The sequence below is a fragment of the Natrix helvetica genome (assembly GCF_964273705.1).
Source record: "Natrix helvetica genome assembly, chromosome: 3".
Classification (NCBI taxonomy): Eukaryota; Metazoa; Chordata; class Lepidosauria; order Squamata; family Natricidae; genus Natrix; species Natrix helvetica.
Genome location: NC_138549.1, coordinates 23,823,771 through 23,842,494, shown reverse-complemented (window position 1 = coordinate 23,842,494; position 18,724 = coordinate 23,823,771). Strand labels below are relative to the sequence as shown.

General features: G+C 43.8%; 1 protein-coding gene across 1 annotated transcript; it reads right to left on the bottom strand.

Moving 5' to 3' along the window:
• Window positions 1-4,681: 4,681 nt before the first annotated feature.
• On the bottom strand, window positions 4,682-17,872 carry RAP2A (RAP2A, member of RAS oncogene family). Its single transcript, XM_081948740.1, has 2 exons — window positions 17,161-17,872; window positions 4,682-7,131 (listed from the first exon to the last, which is right to left on the bottom strand). Exons 1-2 carry the CDS (start codon window positions 17,472-17,474, stop codon window positions 6,894-6,896), a joined length of 552 nt encoding a protein of 183 aa, XP_081804866.1. The 5' UTR covers window positions 17,475-17,872; the 3' UTR covers window positions 4,682-6,893.
• Between the last annotated feature and the right edge of the window lie 852 nt (window positions 17,873-18,724).

The following is an 18,724-nucleotide window of genomic DNA, read 5'->3' as shown; positions in this document are numbered from 1 at the left end:
TTTTCAGGCGCTCCGCTCCGCTGAGGAAACATCTCCGTTCCCAGCCGAGCTGGTGGAGCGCAAGCAGGCGTCGTCGCTTCGCCAGGGGCGGGGCAAGACCGTACTTCCGGTTTTACCGCCGGAAGGGAGCGCGCGAGCCAGGTGGAGCACTGAAAGGGAGCGCGCGAGCCAGGTGGAGCGCTGAAAGGGAGCGCGCGAGCCAGGTGGAGCGCTGAAAGGGAGTGCGCGCGATCCGGTGCGATCCGGCAGGAACCCACCACTGATATAGGGGCTGTTTCATGAGTTGCTAGTTTGCTTCCAGATTACTCAAGGTGTTACAAAGTCCTACATGACATAGGGCCAGATTATTCAGGGGCTGCCCAGCTGAATCAATCCCATAGGGTTGAGGTGCTTGATTCCTTCAACTATATATCTCGGGAACCCCCCTAAGTTTTCCTTCTCAGTATTAGTGCCTGCCCTCTAGAAAATGGTATCCCCCCCCCCAAAAAAAGATCTGGATGGCCCCACTCTGCTGTTATTTTGAAGAGCTCTGAAGACCTGGTTCTTTATCCAAAATTACAGCATAATGTAATGTTCTCCTTTTGGTGTTTCTTTTCCCAAAATCCTTGGTGTGGTATCATTTATTTTCTACTTGGTGAAATTTTTGTTATACTGTAGGACAACATGGTCATGACCATAATTCGTTCCATAACTGTGGTTGCAATAATTCAATTTGATCGTGACACAAACCTAACCAAAATTAATGCAGTGGCCACACGAGGTCGCTGTTGTTTGGCGCTTACAAGAAAAATGGCACGGAAGGGGAAATCGGCTGCGGCCGCGTTTGATCACCACCCGATTGTGTGTTCGTGACCAGATTCAAGAATTTTGTGGATTTTTTGGTCAGAATCCAATTTGGTCGTGGTCAAAAGCATTTGTGACCAGAAGTTTTCTGTATTGGTTTTGGCAATCTCAGCGGTCACTGAAGACAATGGGTCTGTCACAGCACCTTTAAACTATTCTTAAAGCTTGGTGTGCGACCCACCCACCCACCCACACAAAAAATATGGAGGAAAATCCTGTATTAGATATAAGCCCGAGAGTAGGCACTATCTCAGTGATGGCGAGCCTATGGCACGCGTGCCACTTGTGAGAGGCTTTATAGGAGCCTGGGGAGGGCGAAAAGACCCCCCCCCCCCGGAGGCTTCAGGGACCGTCCGGAGGCTTCCCTGAAGCCTTCGGAACGCTTAAAACCACCCTCCGAGCAAACCGAAAGTGACTTCCGGGTTCCTCGGAGGGTGGTTTTAAGCGTTCCGAAGGCTTCAGGGATGGTCCGGAGGCTTCCCTGATGCCTTCGGAGCGCTTAAAACCACCCTCCGAGCAAACCGGAAGTGAGTTCCGGGTTGCTCAGAGGGTCGTTTTAAGCGTTCCAAAGGCTTCAGGGACCGTCCGGAGGTTTCCCTAATGCCTTCGGAGCGCTTAAAACCACCGTCCAAGCAAACCGGAAGTCACTTCTGGTTTGCTCGGAGGGTGGTTTTAAGCGCTCCGAAGGCGTCAGGGAAGCCTCCGGACAGTCCCTGAAGCCTCCGGAGGGCCTCTGGGGGGGGCGGGGAGGCTCTTTTCGCCCTCCCCAGGCTCCTATAAAGCCTCTGAAGCCTGGGGAGGGCGAAAAAAGCATGTAAAAATGGGGGGATCATGCGTTGTGCGCGCATGCGCACTGGGGGGGTCCCGTGTTGCATTATGGGTGCGGCACGCCCGCACACGACCCCCCTGCGCTCCCCCCCCCTTGTGGCACGCGAGCCAAAAAAGGTTCGCCATCGCTGCACTTTCTGGTTCATATTTCAGGATCATCCATATACTTTTAGTTAAGGAACAAGGTATTAATGCTTTAAATACAAACACAAATACTGACATGGAAACTTTTTACAGGGCTGTGCTCCAAATTTAGGATTCTTCTGTATTGCCTAAAAGAGAAAAGGTGAACTTATTGTATAATTGCCGTTCATTTATTCTGTAAAGTTTTTGTCTTCTTTAATGTTTGTTACACCAAGAAACATTTTAAAAGACCAGCGCTATTGAAAACTTCATAGAGTTGTACATTTATTCGTGATAAGAAGAGAGGGGGAAGGACAAACAAGAAAATTTGGTCTATACTGCTCTATACAGCTACTTTTGTTTGCAACACACACATCAATACATGGAAGCAAAGCTACTTAGAGTCCTCCAAAGGGACTTGGGCCAAAACTGAATGAATGAATGAATGGAGTCAATTATCAAATGTAAGACCAGCTGATGGCTGCATACAATTAGCTACATTTGTCAATCTTTGCAGCCCTAGCTGGGCAATATACAGTTCCCACAGCAGTCTTTGGCATCAGAGGACATTACTTAAGAACCAAAACTATCTAGTATAGTAGTTATTGCCACCTGTAATTCTTATAATGACCGATTTTAGCAGTATTGTCATGATAACAATGCAATAGTGAATCCATATCAGGGCAAACTTTCTTCACTAACAATGTGACAAATATGTTCCTTTTTAAAGAAGCATTCTAATGAAGGAGATCCGAATTCGGAATATGTGAAGAATGTAGTTAGGTTTTTGCTTTATTCTCAAATAAAAAGGAATACGAGAAGACAAGCCAACAGACATTTCATTAAATAAATTTATTTGTTAAAATAATTTAACTCCAGATACAACTGCTGAGTTTGCATTGAGTTCTATGTACAATTTGTTTTATTTTGAAATAGTTCGATTTAAACAACTGATAACTTATAAAATGTAGTGTTTTCCCCCATTTATCAGTTGTAACAGAGGTCCACAGTCAATTGTTAAAGATGCTTATTCAACTCTAGAAATGACAAATTGTCAATGGTTACATTTGCAAAAACACACTGCAATCCCTTTTTAAAACCTGATCGGAAATTCAGAAAGGAAAAAGTCACAATAAAATCCCGAAGTTGCCAAATTTGCTTTATTGTGGAGTTATTTCAGGTTTATTGAAGACCATGTGTCACCTCACCCTAAACCTTTAAGTGGCATATATGACAGAAAATACTAGCATGACCCCAAAAAAAATTGCTGACAAAAAAATAATGATGTCAATTTTTAAATAAAGGGGGTATACAGTACAGGTAGTCCTCGACTTACAACGGTTCATTGAGTGACCGTTCGAAGTAACATCACTGAAAAAAGTGGCTTACGACCATTTCTCACCCTTATAACCGTTACAACCTCCTCATGGCCACGTGACTAAGATTTGGATGGTTGGCAACTGGTTCATACTTATGACTATTGCAGTGTCCCTGTATCAAGGCCTTTTGTGACCTTTTGGCAAGCAAAGTCAATGGGGAAGCCAGATTCACTTAACAACTGGGTTATTAATTTTAACAACTGCAACGGTTCACTTAACAACGGTGGCAAGGAAATGTCTCACCCAGGAACCAAAAAATGTGGGCTCAATTACGGTCGTGAGTCGAGGGCTATCTGTATTCATTGTTGGTACCACCAGATGAGGAATTCCTCAAAAACCGCTATCGATACTTCCATGTGTGCTGAATCATCTTACAAAAACATTCTGCACAGATGTTGGGAGTTGTTCAACCAGTTTCAAAGGAAAAGAGGGACTTACCGCTGCAGAAAAATACAAAGCTCTACGCAAAGAATATCGGGTCTTTGGATGAACTGATAATATTTTAAGGCATGTGAGTCCTCCTTCCCAAATTATGTCTACTGGATCTGCTTAGGATGCAATACAGGTAGTTAGTCTCAACAAACAGTCCCAAGGTACTGTATGTAATATTGCCGACCAGATAAATTGGAACATGTCACCAATACATATAGAGGCCACTGTCTGTATGCTGGAATTGTGGCCTATATAGTGTCAGAATGACCTTGTGGCCAAGATTAATATGCCTGTTTTGATCTAGTTTTTAAAAGCTGTGTTCTGGGACAGCCAATGGCAAGATCACCTTTACAAACACAGTGATGGCCAGAAAAAAAACAAAGTTGCTCACGGTTACAAATTGGGAAGGGTAACGATTGACACAGGAACGCACTCTTGCATTGGCACTAGGAATCCCTTTTAGCTGCCACTAATTCTGTAGGACTACACCAGGGGTCAGCAACCCGCGGATCTGGAGCCACATGTGGCTCATTCAGCTCTCTGCTGCGGCTCCCTGTCGCCGGTCAGCACACAATTTTGAGAGGAGCTTCTGGTTTGGCGGGGGGGAGGGAGGGGAGAAGCACTGTGTGCCAGGAGGAGATTCTGTGGCAGGGGTGGGTTTTCCGGTCAGCTCAACAATTGATAGGGCTTTTGGTTAGGACAGGTAGAGGAAAAAGGACGCCGCGCTAAGAGGAGACTCTATGGTGGGAAAACTGAAGTTCTGGTTGGCTCCAGAACGGAACGGGGGGCTTCCGGTTAGGACCTTTGTGGCTCTTTGAGTGTTTAAGGTTGCCGACCCCTGGTCTACACACATGACTTGAGAGAGGGGGAATCCACATAACCATTACTGATAACCTGGGATATCCCCCCTTACTGATTTATATCATTTGGTCAAATATACTGCACTACTCAGTGACAGAGTCTAAATTGAATATAAATTGTTTCTTGGAATTAGCAATATCACCTACTTTTGTATGAAAGTATATTGTTTAGTCTGTAAGCGAAGATTAGACACTACAAAGTAGTTGTGGTCCCCCCCCCCCTCAAAGCTTCCTATTAAAATAACGCCTTGACAAAAATAAAGAAATGCCATTTATGTGCCTCATTCTTTTTACATCAAATAATCTGACATGCAATACAGGACTTCTTTTTGGAATCAATCAGTATAAGATGCACTCAACACTCTTCTATACCTGCTTATTCCACTTTTATTTGATCAGTGAAATTATTTTCTGGCATACTGCTGCACCATGTTCCTTCTAAAAGAATTTAAAGGTTAGAATTCATCATTTTTGCCTTAATACATGGAAGTTGCCAAAAAAAGCTGCATTAAGGTTCAGTAATTCCTAAAGCTGAGCAAGAGGTTTGGGAAGGAATTACATTTCTAATACAGGACCTCACTGTTTCAATGACAACTCTTTGCTTTTCTTGATTATGAGGGGAAAATAATTCAAGAACAAAGGCAAGTATAGCCAATAATCATCCATCATTAGGGTTAGAAATTGATCTAATCTAAATTAAATGTGTTCTACTGTGTAAGGTATAAAGTGGCCAAGTGTTTTTTTTAAAAAGGCGTTTAAAAATTCATTTGCTTTTGATACCCTTTAGATTGCAGTTTGTTTTTCTGCTGATCAAGGCAAAATCTCAGAACTCAAGTTCATTACAGCATTTGTAAAAAGTTGCACTCACCAACACACTCACACCCATACACAGAACATACATTCCTTTCCACTCATCTACACAAGAAATTACAGAACTACGTCACAGGATTGAAAAACCAATCTTTCAGGAATAGTATTTGGACCATAGGCTCAGTGATATTGTATTTTAAAGGCCAATTTATCCATCAAGGTCCATTATCATTCCACCATTTCAATCTTACCAGACTTTCTGATTGGAAACTTCCTCGGATTGTAAGACATAATAGATATAATTGGTGCTGTTAAGTCATGCAAATTTTTAAGTATTTCACTGCTATTTAAATTAAAAATTAGAGGCTGGAGCCACCATTTTAAAACAATGCTTTCACTCACTATTTGTCACAGCAATAACCAGGGCAACAAGATCACTTTTAATGGCAGCACCTGACTAGCATGTTAGGTAATTGAAGACAAAAATCCTTTTTTTTTCTCATTCCCACATGGAATTAAAATATTTTGTATTCACCTTCTGAGACAAAGTAATTCTACACAGTTAACCAGAATCGCCAACATTAAAAGATATAAAGTGGCAAAATTAAAATTCCATAGCTCAATTAGTATATCACATTCAAGACACAGCCCTTAAAAGGCAAAAATAAACTGGTATCCTTAAAACTAAAAAATAGAGGATGCTTTTACAGCCCCTGTGAGGTTTCTGCAAAAAGGAACGTCTGAATACAACATGGCTTCATTTTCCTTACAAGGTGGTACTTGTTAATGTGCTAGCAATGTTCCTCATTAGTAAGGCCAAACAATTCTATTTACCCCATCATGGCTGCTTCTTCCTGGATCAGTAAAGAGATAAATGCATTTCCTGCTCTTGTTAAAGCAAGGGCTGGTTTGGTATCTTGACTGAACAGCAGCTGAAGCAGTCCACCATTTTCTGAGCAACAATGCAGAATATCTGGCATATTTTAATGTTTCAGCGTTCTCTTTACAAGCTGTTGGGTTTGTTTGTTTTTCCAGCGCTTCTCTCTTTCCGTTCAAGTACTGATGGAGCATTTTCCTTTTTGCATTTATGGGATCACAGAAAATAACGAATGTAAAAGAAATAACATAACTATGTATTAGCTTGCCAATCAATTGATCAACACTTGCGTCAAAAAAATAAAATTAGCATATTTGACTGATTTGGCCACAAGTGATAAAAATCCTGATATTCAGTAAGGAGATACCTTTTGTTAAATCTTTACTTCTCAGTACAGAATAGGCAAGAGTGCAAAAGGTCTTTGCTGGTGCGCTCCTTTTCACCGAAAACTTTTCTTAATTTAAAGCAGTAGCTGTTACCTGACAAGCCAATGTGCACAGATTGTGCTCACCCTGTAATCTGTTGGCTTAGCCAGAGTAGAACATGCAGGAGGTGTGCTGCAGGCAAATAAAGCTTCTCAATTTCTTTTTAACTAAACCGATCCATATTTAGGTTTCACTTGGAGGGTCAGTGCTACTCCACTTTGAATTTTTGACCAACTTTAAATCACAGAGTGAAATAGTCTATTCTGTCACCTTACCCAAAATACAGCACACGAGGTCCAATTCCATCCTTGGAATGTTATTGTATATTACATGCAGAGCAGCATGGTTCATCTTTATCCGGTTGAGAGGCATAGTTCATTTGTCTGACAATCTCTGCAAAGAGCTCATCCACCATGGTTTTGCTCTTAGCAGATGTCTCCATAAAAGGACAACCCCATTCTTCAGCCAGAGCTCTGCCTTCACTGGATGAAACTTCTCTCTCACTCTCCAAATCCACTTTATTTCCAACCAAGATTACAGGTACCTTCTCATATCTGCAATTAGAGGGAAAGAAACAAGGTTGAAGTCTTTGGGCATCTTTGCAAAGATAAAAGCAGTCAAAATTGTCTCCGGTCTCAGCCATTAGGGTGGTCTTCAGCACAGTCTTCTCCAAAGGCTTCATTTAATGAACTTCAAACTAGGGGACACACTATTAAAGTTTTACCCATTATTTAAAGTTTAAAGGCAGGTATTCAATCTCAGAACTGTTTTTTCTAAAGCCCCTAAAAACTGTGATTTATTCACTTGCATCATTCTGGGTGGTTTACAACAATTTTTTAAAAATCAGCAAAAAAAAAAAAAAACACCAAAAAACCCCCAAGAAGATACAAATTAAAAAACCCTATAAAATCACATTAAAAACATGACATATTCAGTAGCCAAGTTACCCGAACAATCAAACCATTCAGTATAATCATCAAACCACTTCTGAAAAGCTTGCCATGAAAACTGGACTGACCTATCCAAATAGTCTCTGAGAATTGGATATGATTGAATGGAACAAAAAAAACCTGTCTTCTTATCCTGCACATTTCAATTCTGAAATCTAAATACTGAAATTTAGTATCCATAATCCAGGGCACATACAGAATATACTAGTTTGAGCTGGGGCGGCACAGTGGTTAGAATGCAGTACTGCAGGCTACTTCTGCTGACTGCCAGCAATTCGATTCTCATTAGCTCAAGGTTGACTCAGCCTTCCACCCTTTCGAGGTCAGTAAAATGAGGACCCAGATTGTTGGGGGCAATAGGCTGACTCTGTAAACCACTTAAAGAGAGGTCTAAGTGCTACTGTGATTGCGATTTTGCATACATGACCATTGCCTAAGTATTGTACATATCAGCATGATAAAAAGTAGACAGTTGCAAGACTGAATCACTGCAATTATTTTCATGAACTCTATGAAATGACATTGAATGTTTTTAGAATTCTAATTTTGCAATCATCAACAGTTTCAGTGTTCTAACTAGCAACATAATGTCTCTTACTTTAAAAGCTTGAATAAGCTAATAAAGAAAATACTGCCAATATCTCTGTAATTTTTGAAAATGTTTTTGGATAAACAAGTGTGATGTTTGGTATACTGTATCCACTGTAGTGCAATCTAAAATACAACAATCATCTTTATTCCATGGAAGATAGTTCATGCAACAGTATAATACAGTTTGTTCATTTTTTATTAATTATAATGTATGAACCCGCCCATTATCACTTAGCTTTAAGGGCAAGCAAGCCTTGTTGTGACTTATGACCATTTTTGCACACTTACGACCACTGTGGTCACATGATCAAAATCCAGAGGCTTGGCAACTGGGTCTGTACTTATGACCGTAGCTGTGTCCCAAGGTCATGTGATCATCTTGTGCAACCTTCTGACCAGCAAAGACAATGGGTTAACCAGATTCGCTTCAAAGCGTGTTTAAATATCCCACACTGTCAATTGGCCATGCAAAAGTATCTCTCTGTGAAACACCCAGGATGAAACGATGGGGTTAGCGCGCTGGTGGACCAATGGCGGGAGAGGAGCGCTGATGCACAGCCAGCTGACTAAGAATGTCACTATCAGGTCAGTTGCGGTGGGGGTCTTGAGATGAAGTGGGCATGTTAAGGCGGGCATGTTCAATTGTTCTAGAGTCTAGACCCTAATAGATTGATTTTCACTATCTTCCTGATTAGATGTAGAATATCATTGCTGGCTACTTCTGGTCTCTTCAAATTCTTCTCCTAAAATTTGCTCTTCATAGTCTGGATGATCCATTGGCTGAATCTTTGGGGCACCACAGTTTCTGTTCCTGCCCGCTAGTCTGGATTTGGGGTCATCCCCACACTAGGAAGATAGGGATCTGACCAGGATGCTACCTCCCTCCCTCCTGCACTGATATTCCATCTATATATATAATAGCCAAATACCACTCACTCATCATGAAATCTCCAAACCGTAAAGCTCACAAACCTGAAATTTGGCCCATATGTTCCTCTTGGCTTCTAGGTGCTTGCTAAGAAAGGATTTTTTGAAATGATCATCAGATCCTTAGTATTTCTTATACAGTAATTAACACACTCTGATGCTAAGGAGTTCTATTCCCCCTCCCCACCTAAGAAGAACTCTGTTCCAACTGCCAGTTGCCTTATATTAACACGCTCTTATACTAAGGAGTTAGACATTCTACTCCCCCTCCCCACCTTAAAAGAACTCTGTTCCAACTGCCAGTTGCCTCATATTCCATTATCTCAGTTCAAACTGGCAGATGTTCCACACTTTCATTCAGGAGCAGTCTGGGGCTCCTTACAATGCTAAACGTCGGTACCTCACCAAAATGTCTACACCTTCCACTTATGGAACTGCTTCTGGGCTCAAGGTGGCGGGAGCAATATTCCCTTATGTGTTTCAATCACCAATTATCACTTAGCCATTGGATTGAACTGGAGTGAACTGGATTTCTCCTGCATTGCCCGATCACATAATTTTGTCGTGAATCATGGGCATCCAGCTAGTATCTAATAAGACCTTTCTTTCTTCTTTTGCTTCAAACATGGCAAGCAAAATGTTCCAAAGTTTACAAAGTGGTAGAAGAACAGGAATCATCCCAAGATTTTCTTGGTCTGGTGACCTCAGTCTTTTCCAGAATCTTATTTGCAGGGTCCTTGGGTTCTTTCTGAACTTGGTTGTTTTCTTAGAGAATCTTAGTTAAAGGAGAATACAATTCAGTTCTAGGCACTATCGTTCCAGTCTGGGTGTGTCAAACTGCAGAAGTGCCTTGTTGGCCAGCGGTTGGAGTTCCTGTGACCTTTTGCTACAGCTAAAGAGATCAGCTAAGACCTGTACCAACCTAACTGTGTTTTCCTTCCTTCCCTTCATTTTGAGTTTTTCGGGTCTCCCATCATCATGCTGCAACAGAAGACATTAGAGAAGTGGAAGCGATAATGATTGGGCAGCTGTCTGACTTCCTTGATGGAGATAGTGGGAGGAGCTACTGCTGTCATTGATAGTTTCTATCAACTAATGGCTTTTCAGGGTGAGCAAAAGCAAACAGGCGGTCACTGTTAATTGCATGACAAGAAACTTCATCTCCTCTTGAGTAAGTAAAGGACTTGCACATCTTCCTTCTTGCATGTGGGATCCAGTCTCTAGTACCTTCTGTCTGGCTAAAAAAAAAGTGTTGGCATCACCCTATCTACAAAAGAGGCACTGACAGCCTCCTACGTTCATTGCCATCCTCTAGCCACCCTATGCAGAAGCAGGAGATATCATGGCTCAGATCTACAAGCAACACAGGTCAAATCAGAGCATCCTGCCCACTTCCTCAGAATCCACAGGCCAAAAGAAAAGATGATGCCCCAGCTACCACATCAGACGGGTTAGGAAGAGTCCTCAGTGACATTACCAACTACTTGGAAAAGTCTGCTTGTAGCTCATGCATTTGGCTGATTAGTATTTCCTGGTATTAAAACAACCAAGATTGTGGACATTTCTCCCATTAGTAGTAGTCCTTTACGGCAGTGGTCCCCAAACGTTGTGGCTTGGGGGGGGCGTCTGAAGGGGGAGAGGGGAACCAGGTTGCATGAGTGGCAGGCCAGGGCATGCGGCCACCACAGCTTAACTTGCACAAGTGGTGGGCTGGTGCGCACCCGCATGTGTACGCAGCTCAACTTGCACAGGTTGAGCTGTGCACGCATGGTGGCCCGGCATTCACACAAGTGAAGCTGTGCATGTGTGAACACTGGCCAGCCATTTGCATGGCCTGGTTCTGAATAGACCATGGCTCGGCAGTAGGCCATGGCTTGAGGACCCCTGCTTTACAGTCAAGCTTAATATATTGTTTCAGAGTTTTGACCAGTGTTCTCGTTAAATGTACTTACTCAGTTTTGAAGAAAGGAACAATATTTGCTGTTCTCTAAACTTCTGATGCTGTTACGTATCCTGTATTGGATTACATATATGTCAACCAAAGTAGAAAAACAAAATGTCAATCCTTTTCATATTAGTTGCATTCTTCCCCATGACCAGGAGGGGTGGCTGACGGCAACTTTTCCACCTATCAAATGTTATTAAAAGGCTGCAGCTCACAAAAGCTTATGTCTTTTAATAAAACATGTTGTTGAGAAAAAAATGCTAGGATGTTTTTTTCCTAATGTGTTACTACCACAGATTAATACAGCCTTCCTCCTACAGTATCCCCCACATTATGTGACTGATTATACCCTGCTAACTCTAGATTGTCAAGAACCTAAAGATGTTTGCATATCCCAGCTAAACTTATGCATGTTGAGAGGAAAATATATGTCCAATCCCATCAAGCATAGATTAGGCAGCACAGTGGTATATAATAAAAAGTCAAGGTTAAGTCATTCTGATTCTGTTTGACTCAAATTACATAAAATGTTCAAATGCCTATTGTATAACATTTTGAAAAACAAACAAACAAAATGTTGGGAAGTCCAGAAATAAAAACTGCAGGGTCAAATGTCTCTGTTAATTAGGATATTTCCCTCAAGTATTTTTTCTTAACCTTCACTCTTTGCACCGTGATAACAAATTTTGATTTAAGACCCACTCAATCACGAAGCTCCTTGGGGGGAGCCGAAACAACCTCACAGATGTGTGAGAAAGTAAAACAGGAAGAGAGAAGATACCCTCTAATCCTGTGACAGCGAACCTATCCAGAGGTGCCAGAGGTGGCACGCAGAGCCCTTTCTGCTGGCACATGCGCCCTCGCCCCAGGTCAGATCTCCTTGGCATTTCTTTCGTGAGTTCCTGTTTCTCTGCAAACGAGAAAAGCTCAACGAAAGAAAAAGATCTTATCTCTTGAGGCGCTGCCAGTTTTGGGATGCCCTGCCTCCCGCCAACCAGCTGGTCTTCGGGTCTCTGCTGCGCATATGCGCATTTGTGTGCACGTACACCTTTCAGTTTGGGCATGCGTGCATGCCGCAGTTTGGGCACTTGGTGCCTAAAAGGTTCGCCATCACTGATCTAGTCTAACAAAGAAAAGTACTAGGGGTGACATGATAGCAGTCTTCCAATATTTGAGGGACCGTCATAGAGTGGACAGTCAACCTATTCTCCAAAATATCTGAGGGGAACACAAGAAGAAGATGGACGGAAACTTAACAAAGAGAGATCCAACTAGAATTAAGGAGAAATTTCCTGTTGGTCAGAAAAACTGATTCAATTGTGGAACAGCTTGCCTTCAGAAGTTGTGCGTAATCCATCACTGGACATTTTCAAGAAGAGATTGGACAGGCATTTACCCGAAATGGTATACAGTCTCCTGCTTGAGCAGGGAAAGAACTCCAAGGTCCTTTGCAACTCGGTTATTCTAAATCCTGCAAATAAAACCTGCAGACTTTTCTCTTTCATGGAGTTAAGCCAAATCACTGCCTTTGAAGACAAGGGTTCAGGGAATTTGAGATATGTGCAGCTCCCTAAGCAAAGGCACAAGTTTCTTCCCAGATTATTTGTCTACCTGCAATAATGCTTCCACATCAAGGACCCCAGTCCGGGAGCATGGGAACCACATCCTATATTATACTATTAAATTGTCACTCTGTATCTTCTTTTTCTGCTTTCCATACCAGAAGGAGCAAAGAAACATATATTTTTTTAGCATTTCCACACTTGGGGCTTCCCACAAAAGCTGGAGCTGCAACTCGGAGAACAAGCAACGAGGGTAACTGATGGCAGGCTGCCCTAATTCAGTATAATACTGTGTTATACTTACAAAGTTTTCTTAAACAAGATGCAGTAACAACTCCGAACAGAGAATACAAATGCCACTGCCTCAGCATTTACTGTGGTTTTCTTCATTTACAGTACAGTGGTATCTCGGTATTCATCGTTAATTGGTTCTGGGAGGCGAGATGAGTACCAAACTAGTTTTTCCCATAAGGAATAAGGTAGTGAGTCACAAAGAAGCTGACACGGACAAGCTCTAGCTTGTGCATTGAGTACCAGACAAATGATGAATATCAGGAAAATGTTCACATCAAAATGCACTGAGTACCAAATTCGATGAGATTCAAAGCGTTGAATACCAAGGTTGACAGTGTTAAAGTTATTCAACTGATCCTTGTCAGCTGTTCAACTGATCCTTGTCTATAAGCATTTTACAATTACACGAATTAGCAGCATATCCACCATGTTCGTCTGAACAACTATCTGAATTCCTTGTCGTTTAATGGATAGATGCAATTTACTTTGCAAAAATATGGGAGTACTTTTCATCTGTCGCCTGGGCTTCTTTTAAAAAATTCAATCTATTTTATAGTGCTGGGATTTCCTAATGGTCCCCTATCCAAATACTAGCTGGGGGAAATTCTACTTTAGCATTCTAGGACAGGGTTCCCCAACCTTTCCGGGTTTGTAGCCCGGTGCAAGGGGGTGGGGAGAGGGAATGGTTTTGTGCGAGAGGCAGGTGCACGCAAAGCTTCATTTGTGTGAGTGGTGGGTGCACGGGCGAAGTGGGTGCCAGCGCCTACGGCTTCTGGGAGTGGGGTTGGGAGTGATGGTGCCCATAGGTTGGGGACCCCTGTTCTAGGATACATAAGGTTGGATAAGTGAGACGACTTCACCAATTTCGTATTCCTTAGAAATAAAAATTGAAATTATGCAATGTAGGGTCTTCCCTATCTTTTTATTACAGAATTTAACTTTGGTTCTTATCTTTATAGTATGTTATAAAGTCAAGTTATATAGTGGGTTTTTGATGAAATAGCCTGTACCTTGTCTGTGGAAATTCTCAGTCATCCAGGCCAGAGTTAGGGGGTGAGTGGAAGGATAATTTACTAATGACCAGATGACTGCAAAGAAATATCATCCTTCCACCACCACCCCATCCTGTCAGAACTAATCCTTCCATCGTCCCCACCATCCTACCAGAACCAATGAAGCTTCTTGGGATCAGAAGCTAAACATCTTCCTCAAGGGAAAAAACAGTCCAGCTTCTTTTTGAAAAAGCACCTTTGAGATAAGCTGTATCTCCTAAAACAAATTGGAAGTCTCCCATTTCGCTATTGCTTTTAGTTTCTGACTTTACACTTAGGAAACTATTTTCACTATCTTTTAAAAAGTACCTTTCCTGTTTTTTGAAAGCAATCTTTAAAAAGCCAATGAACACATTGTATAAAACTTTGATTTTTAAAAAAAAATCTGTTCTACAGATAAGACTGGTTAGTATCATAATTCAGGGTGCAGGTTCCAGATGAGCTTTGACACAACTTTATTAATCTAGAAACATTAGTAAAGCAAACTGATGCTCACAGGTACACCCAATAGAAAGCATAAATCAAAACTGGCGTATTTTTGAAAAGATCCTGCTACTTGAAATACAGTACTCTGCCAGGCAAACTCTTTATATACAACATGGAACCTAGAATAGGGTGGGAAGAAACCTTGGAGGTCCTCTAGTCTGACCCCCTGCTCAAGTAGGAGACCTGGCCTATATCATTCTGGACAAATGACTGTCCAGGGTCTTCTTGAAAAGCTCAATGATGGAACATCCATAATTTCTGGAAGTAAGCTGTTCCACTGATTACCATGCTTCCCCAAAAAATTAGACAAGGTCTTATTTTCTTTTGACCCCTGAAATAAGCGCTTGGCCTTATTTTCGGGGAGGACTTATTATTTTTGAGGTGCAGGAAGCGGTGAGCATGGTCACCTCATGGCTGCGTTGCAATATTTTGGGGGAGGGCTTATTTTAGCGCATTTGCTCAAAAGCCCGATTGGGCTTATTATCTGGGGTACCTACAGAAATTGTGGGTGCTCCATCATTGACATTTTCAAGAGACTGGACAAATATTTGTTCAGCATGATATAGTCTCAACTTATCACTGGTTTCTTCAAAGTTGCATTGAACAAAATCAACTTATAATGCAATTTCAAAGTTATCATGGCCGCACAGAGAGAGACATGCAGAGAGTCATTTAATAGCTTTTTGGATGCTTGGCAACAGGCTCACATTTAAAGCTGCTTGCAATGAACTGCAGTCATGACTGCAATTGTTTACTTTTTTTGCCAATTTCCAGCAAAAAATGGAAAAAAATTGGCTTTTCTTAATAATATAGCATTCGCTTAATGACTACCTACAAAAAGCGTCCTAAAATCAGCTTGAATCATGTAATGAATGACCCACTAAACCACAATTAATTACCACAATTTTGGGTTCCATTCGTTGAGGATTCCAGAATCTCATTAAATAATTCGTTCCGAAATTAATAGTTTCGATGCTTAATTCATTTTTAAATTGTATTCAGCGGTAGAAAATGAAAAATCCAAAACAACGGGTTTAATGTAAAGATAAATCATTCATGTATGCACACATGGGTATGAGCACATGACAAACACAGGAACAGAGAGTGCGGTGCAGATGTCAAGATCTATGGAGCAGAAAAATTCAGATTGTTTAAAATCCATACAACAAAACAAGCTGAAAGAGGTGTTGAGAAACAATATGTGGGGAGAAATGTAATGTAATACAATATAGATACACATAAACATACACACACAGACACACATGTATATTAGGGGCATGTAGCAGAGGTTGTGTAGGCTGAATGAGATACCATACAGAGCACCGGAAGTAGATGGAAGGAGGAACCAAAAGCTCCCTGTGTGGAAAAAGAATGAAATCTACACAAGGGCAGGGAGGACAGAGAGAGCTGGATGCAAGGTGCTCCGTGGATGAATAGCCATAAGATAAAAAAAAATGACAAGATCGATTTGCTCAATGTGAATGGCAGCACATTTGGGTAACACAGATATGGATTAGACGATAGCGATTCCGAGGTGGAGATCTCTGCGAGAGGCTATTGGCCAGTCTCTCTGCAGCATTCAAAGAAGAAGAGCTGCAGGCAGAGATGAAAAGCAGGCATGAGTCAGAACGAGGCTGAATCAATGGGGCGTACATCACAGAGGCATTTGCCCCGCCAGAACATTTTCATATAAGGAGGAATAAGAGGAAATATTCCACAGAGCAACTGAATTTGTGTGTGTGTGTGTGTGTGTGTGTGTGTGCGCGCGCGCGTGTGTGTAATTCATGTAGGAGAAAAGCAGATGGGAGTTGCAGAAACAAGCTCTATGAGGGAAGGATGATGGGTCCATGCTTTCTGCAAAGCAAACAAGGCTTCTGGGAAACTGAGCTCTGTGTGTGTGTGCGTGCGAGCATGAGAGAGAAAGAGAGAGGGGAAAGAGACAGACAGACAGACATTCATACAGGGGGAAAAGCAGATGAGATTTGAGCCTTATCAGGAACAAGGAAGGATGAAGGGTCCACACTTTCTGCAAAGCAAACAAGGCTGTGTGTGTGTGTGTGTGAGAGAGAGAGAGAGAGAGAGAGAGAGGGAGGGAGGGAGGGAGGGAGAGAGAGAGAGAGAGAGAGAGATTCATTCATACAGGGGAAAAGATTTGAGCCTTATCAGGAAGGGGGAAGGATGATGGGTCCACGCTTTCTGCAAAGCAAACAAGGCTGTGTGTGTGTGTGAGAGAGAGAGAGAGGGAGGGAGGGAGGGAGGGAGGGAGGGAGGGAGGGAGAGAGAGAGAGAGAGAGAGAGAGAGAGAGAGAGAGAGAGAGAGAGAGAGAGAGAGAGAGAGAGAGAGAGAGAGAGAGAGAGAGAGAGAGAGAGAGAGATTCATACAGGGGAAAAGATTTGAGCCTTATCAGGAAACTGGGAAACTGAACTGCAAATATATAGGTAGGTAGGTAGGTAGGTAGGCAGGCAGGCAGGCAGGCAGGCAGGCAGGCGTGAATGTGTGTGCAAGTAAAATTCATACAGGGGGAAAGCAGGTGGGAGTTGCAGAAACCGAGCCTCATCAGGAGCAGGGTGAGGATGATGGGTGCACGCTTTCTGCAAAGCAGGCAAGGCTTTCTGGGAAACCACCGGCCACCAGGATCCCAAAGGAAGGAGGGGGGGCGGGATTTGGGTGGAGTAATGAAGAGGGAAAGAAGCAGGGATCTCTCTGGGTTAAAGGCGGCGGGGCGGGGAGGGTGGTTGTTTCTCTCCCCTCCCCCACCCACCCACCCCCCATCACCTCTTGACGCGGATGATCTGGTCGCGCATGGGGCGGATGTCCTGGAAGCTCTGCTGGTTGACCAGGCTGTAGACCAAGATGAAGCCCTGCCCGTTCTTGATGTACAGGTCCCGCATGGAGGCGAACTGCTCGGTGCCGGCCGTGTCGAGGATCTCCAGCACCGACGGCGAGGCGTCCACCTCGATCTCCTTGCGGTAGAAGTCTTCGATGGTGGGGTCGTACTTCTCGATGAAAGTGCCCGTCACGAACTGCACGGTGAGCGCCGACTTGCCCACCCCGCCCGAGCCCAGCACCACCACCTTGTACTCCCGCATCCTCTTCCCACGCCAGAGCTCGGTCGGCCGCCGCTCATCCGCCGCCTCGGGCGTCACCCGGCTGCCGCCGCCGCCGCCACCACCGCATCTTCCGCCGCCGCCGCCGCCATGACTTCAAACGACGAGGGAATCCAAGGGCGGAAGGGAACCCGAGGGCGGGGAGGGCTTCAACCGCCGCTGGCTCGAGGTGAGGCTCGCCGATGGCCGGAGCCGCCTTCGAGGGACCACAGCGAACGCGGCGGCGGCTTCGGCGGCACTACTGCTGCTGGCGCTGCCAGGAGGCAGCCCTTCCCACCCCCTCATAGCCCGTAACCGAGGGAACTGCCAATCGGGTCGAAGCTGGGCGTTCCGTCACGTGGTTGGTTCGTCTTCACCAATGGGCGCTACCGGAGAAGCTGAGCGACACGCTGCCCTGCTTCCTGCCTGCCTTTCTTTTCTCTCTCTTTTGCCCTCCCCCCGCTTCTCCGCCCTTCTTGCCGCCGCTCTTTCTCTTTGTAGCCTAGGAAACAGAGACCCGCCTTTTTCTCTGCCCCCACCCCCTCCGCCCGTAGGCCAGGGCGAGTGTCGAGGCCCGTAGTTTCAAAGGCCTCCCGTCGAGAAGGGCATTCCCCTCACGGGCATGTAGCCGAGCGGGCCATTGGACGAACGGGAGCGGGACAATAAAAGAATCTTTGGAGATTCTCTCTTGTTCCTGGTGTTTAAAATGTCGCGCTTTGCTCTCGCTGGGGAGTGGGAGAGACTGTTCCGACTCCCTGGGGGAACTAACAGATTGAAGGGACCTTGGAGGTCATCTAGTCCAACCTCCCTGCCCAAGCACAGACCAGTGGGGCCTTTCCTCCACTAGCAATAACACTTAGACTTATATACCCCTCTAAAGATAAAGGTTCCCCTCGCACATATGTGCTAGTTGTTCCCGACTCTAGGGGAGGTGCTCATCTCTGTTTCAAAGCCGAAGAACCAGCGCTGTCCGAAGATGTCTCCGTGGTCATGTGACTAAACGCCGAAGGTGGACAGAACACTGTTACCAAAGGTGGTTCCTATTTTTCTACTTGCATTTTTTACGGGCTTTCGAACTGCTAGGTTGGCAGAAGCCTTGGACAAGTAACGGGAGGTCACTGTTACGCAGGTGCTAGGGATTTGAATCGGCCGACCTTTGATCGACAAGCTCTCCGTCTGAGCCACTGGGACCACAGTGTTTTCTGCCTACTCGTTTGACTGACCTCGGAAAGGTGAAAGGTTGAGTCAAACTT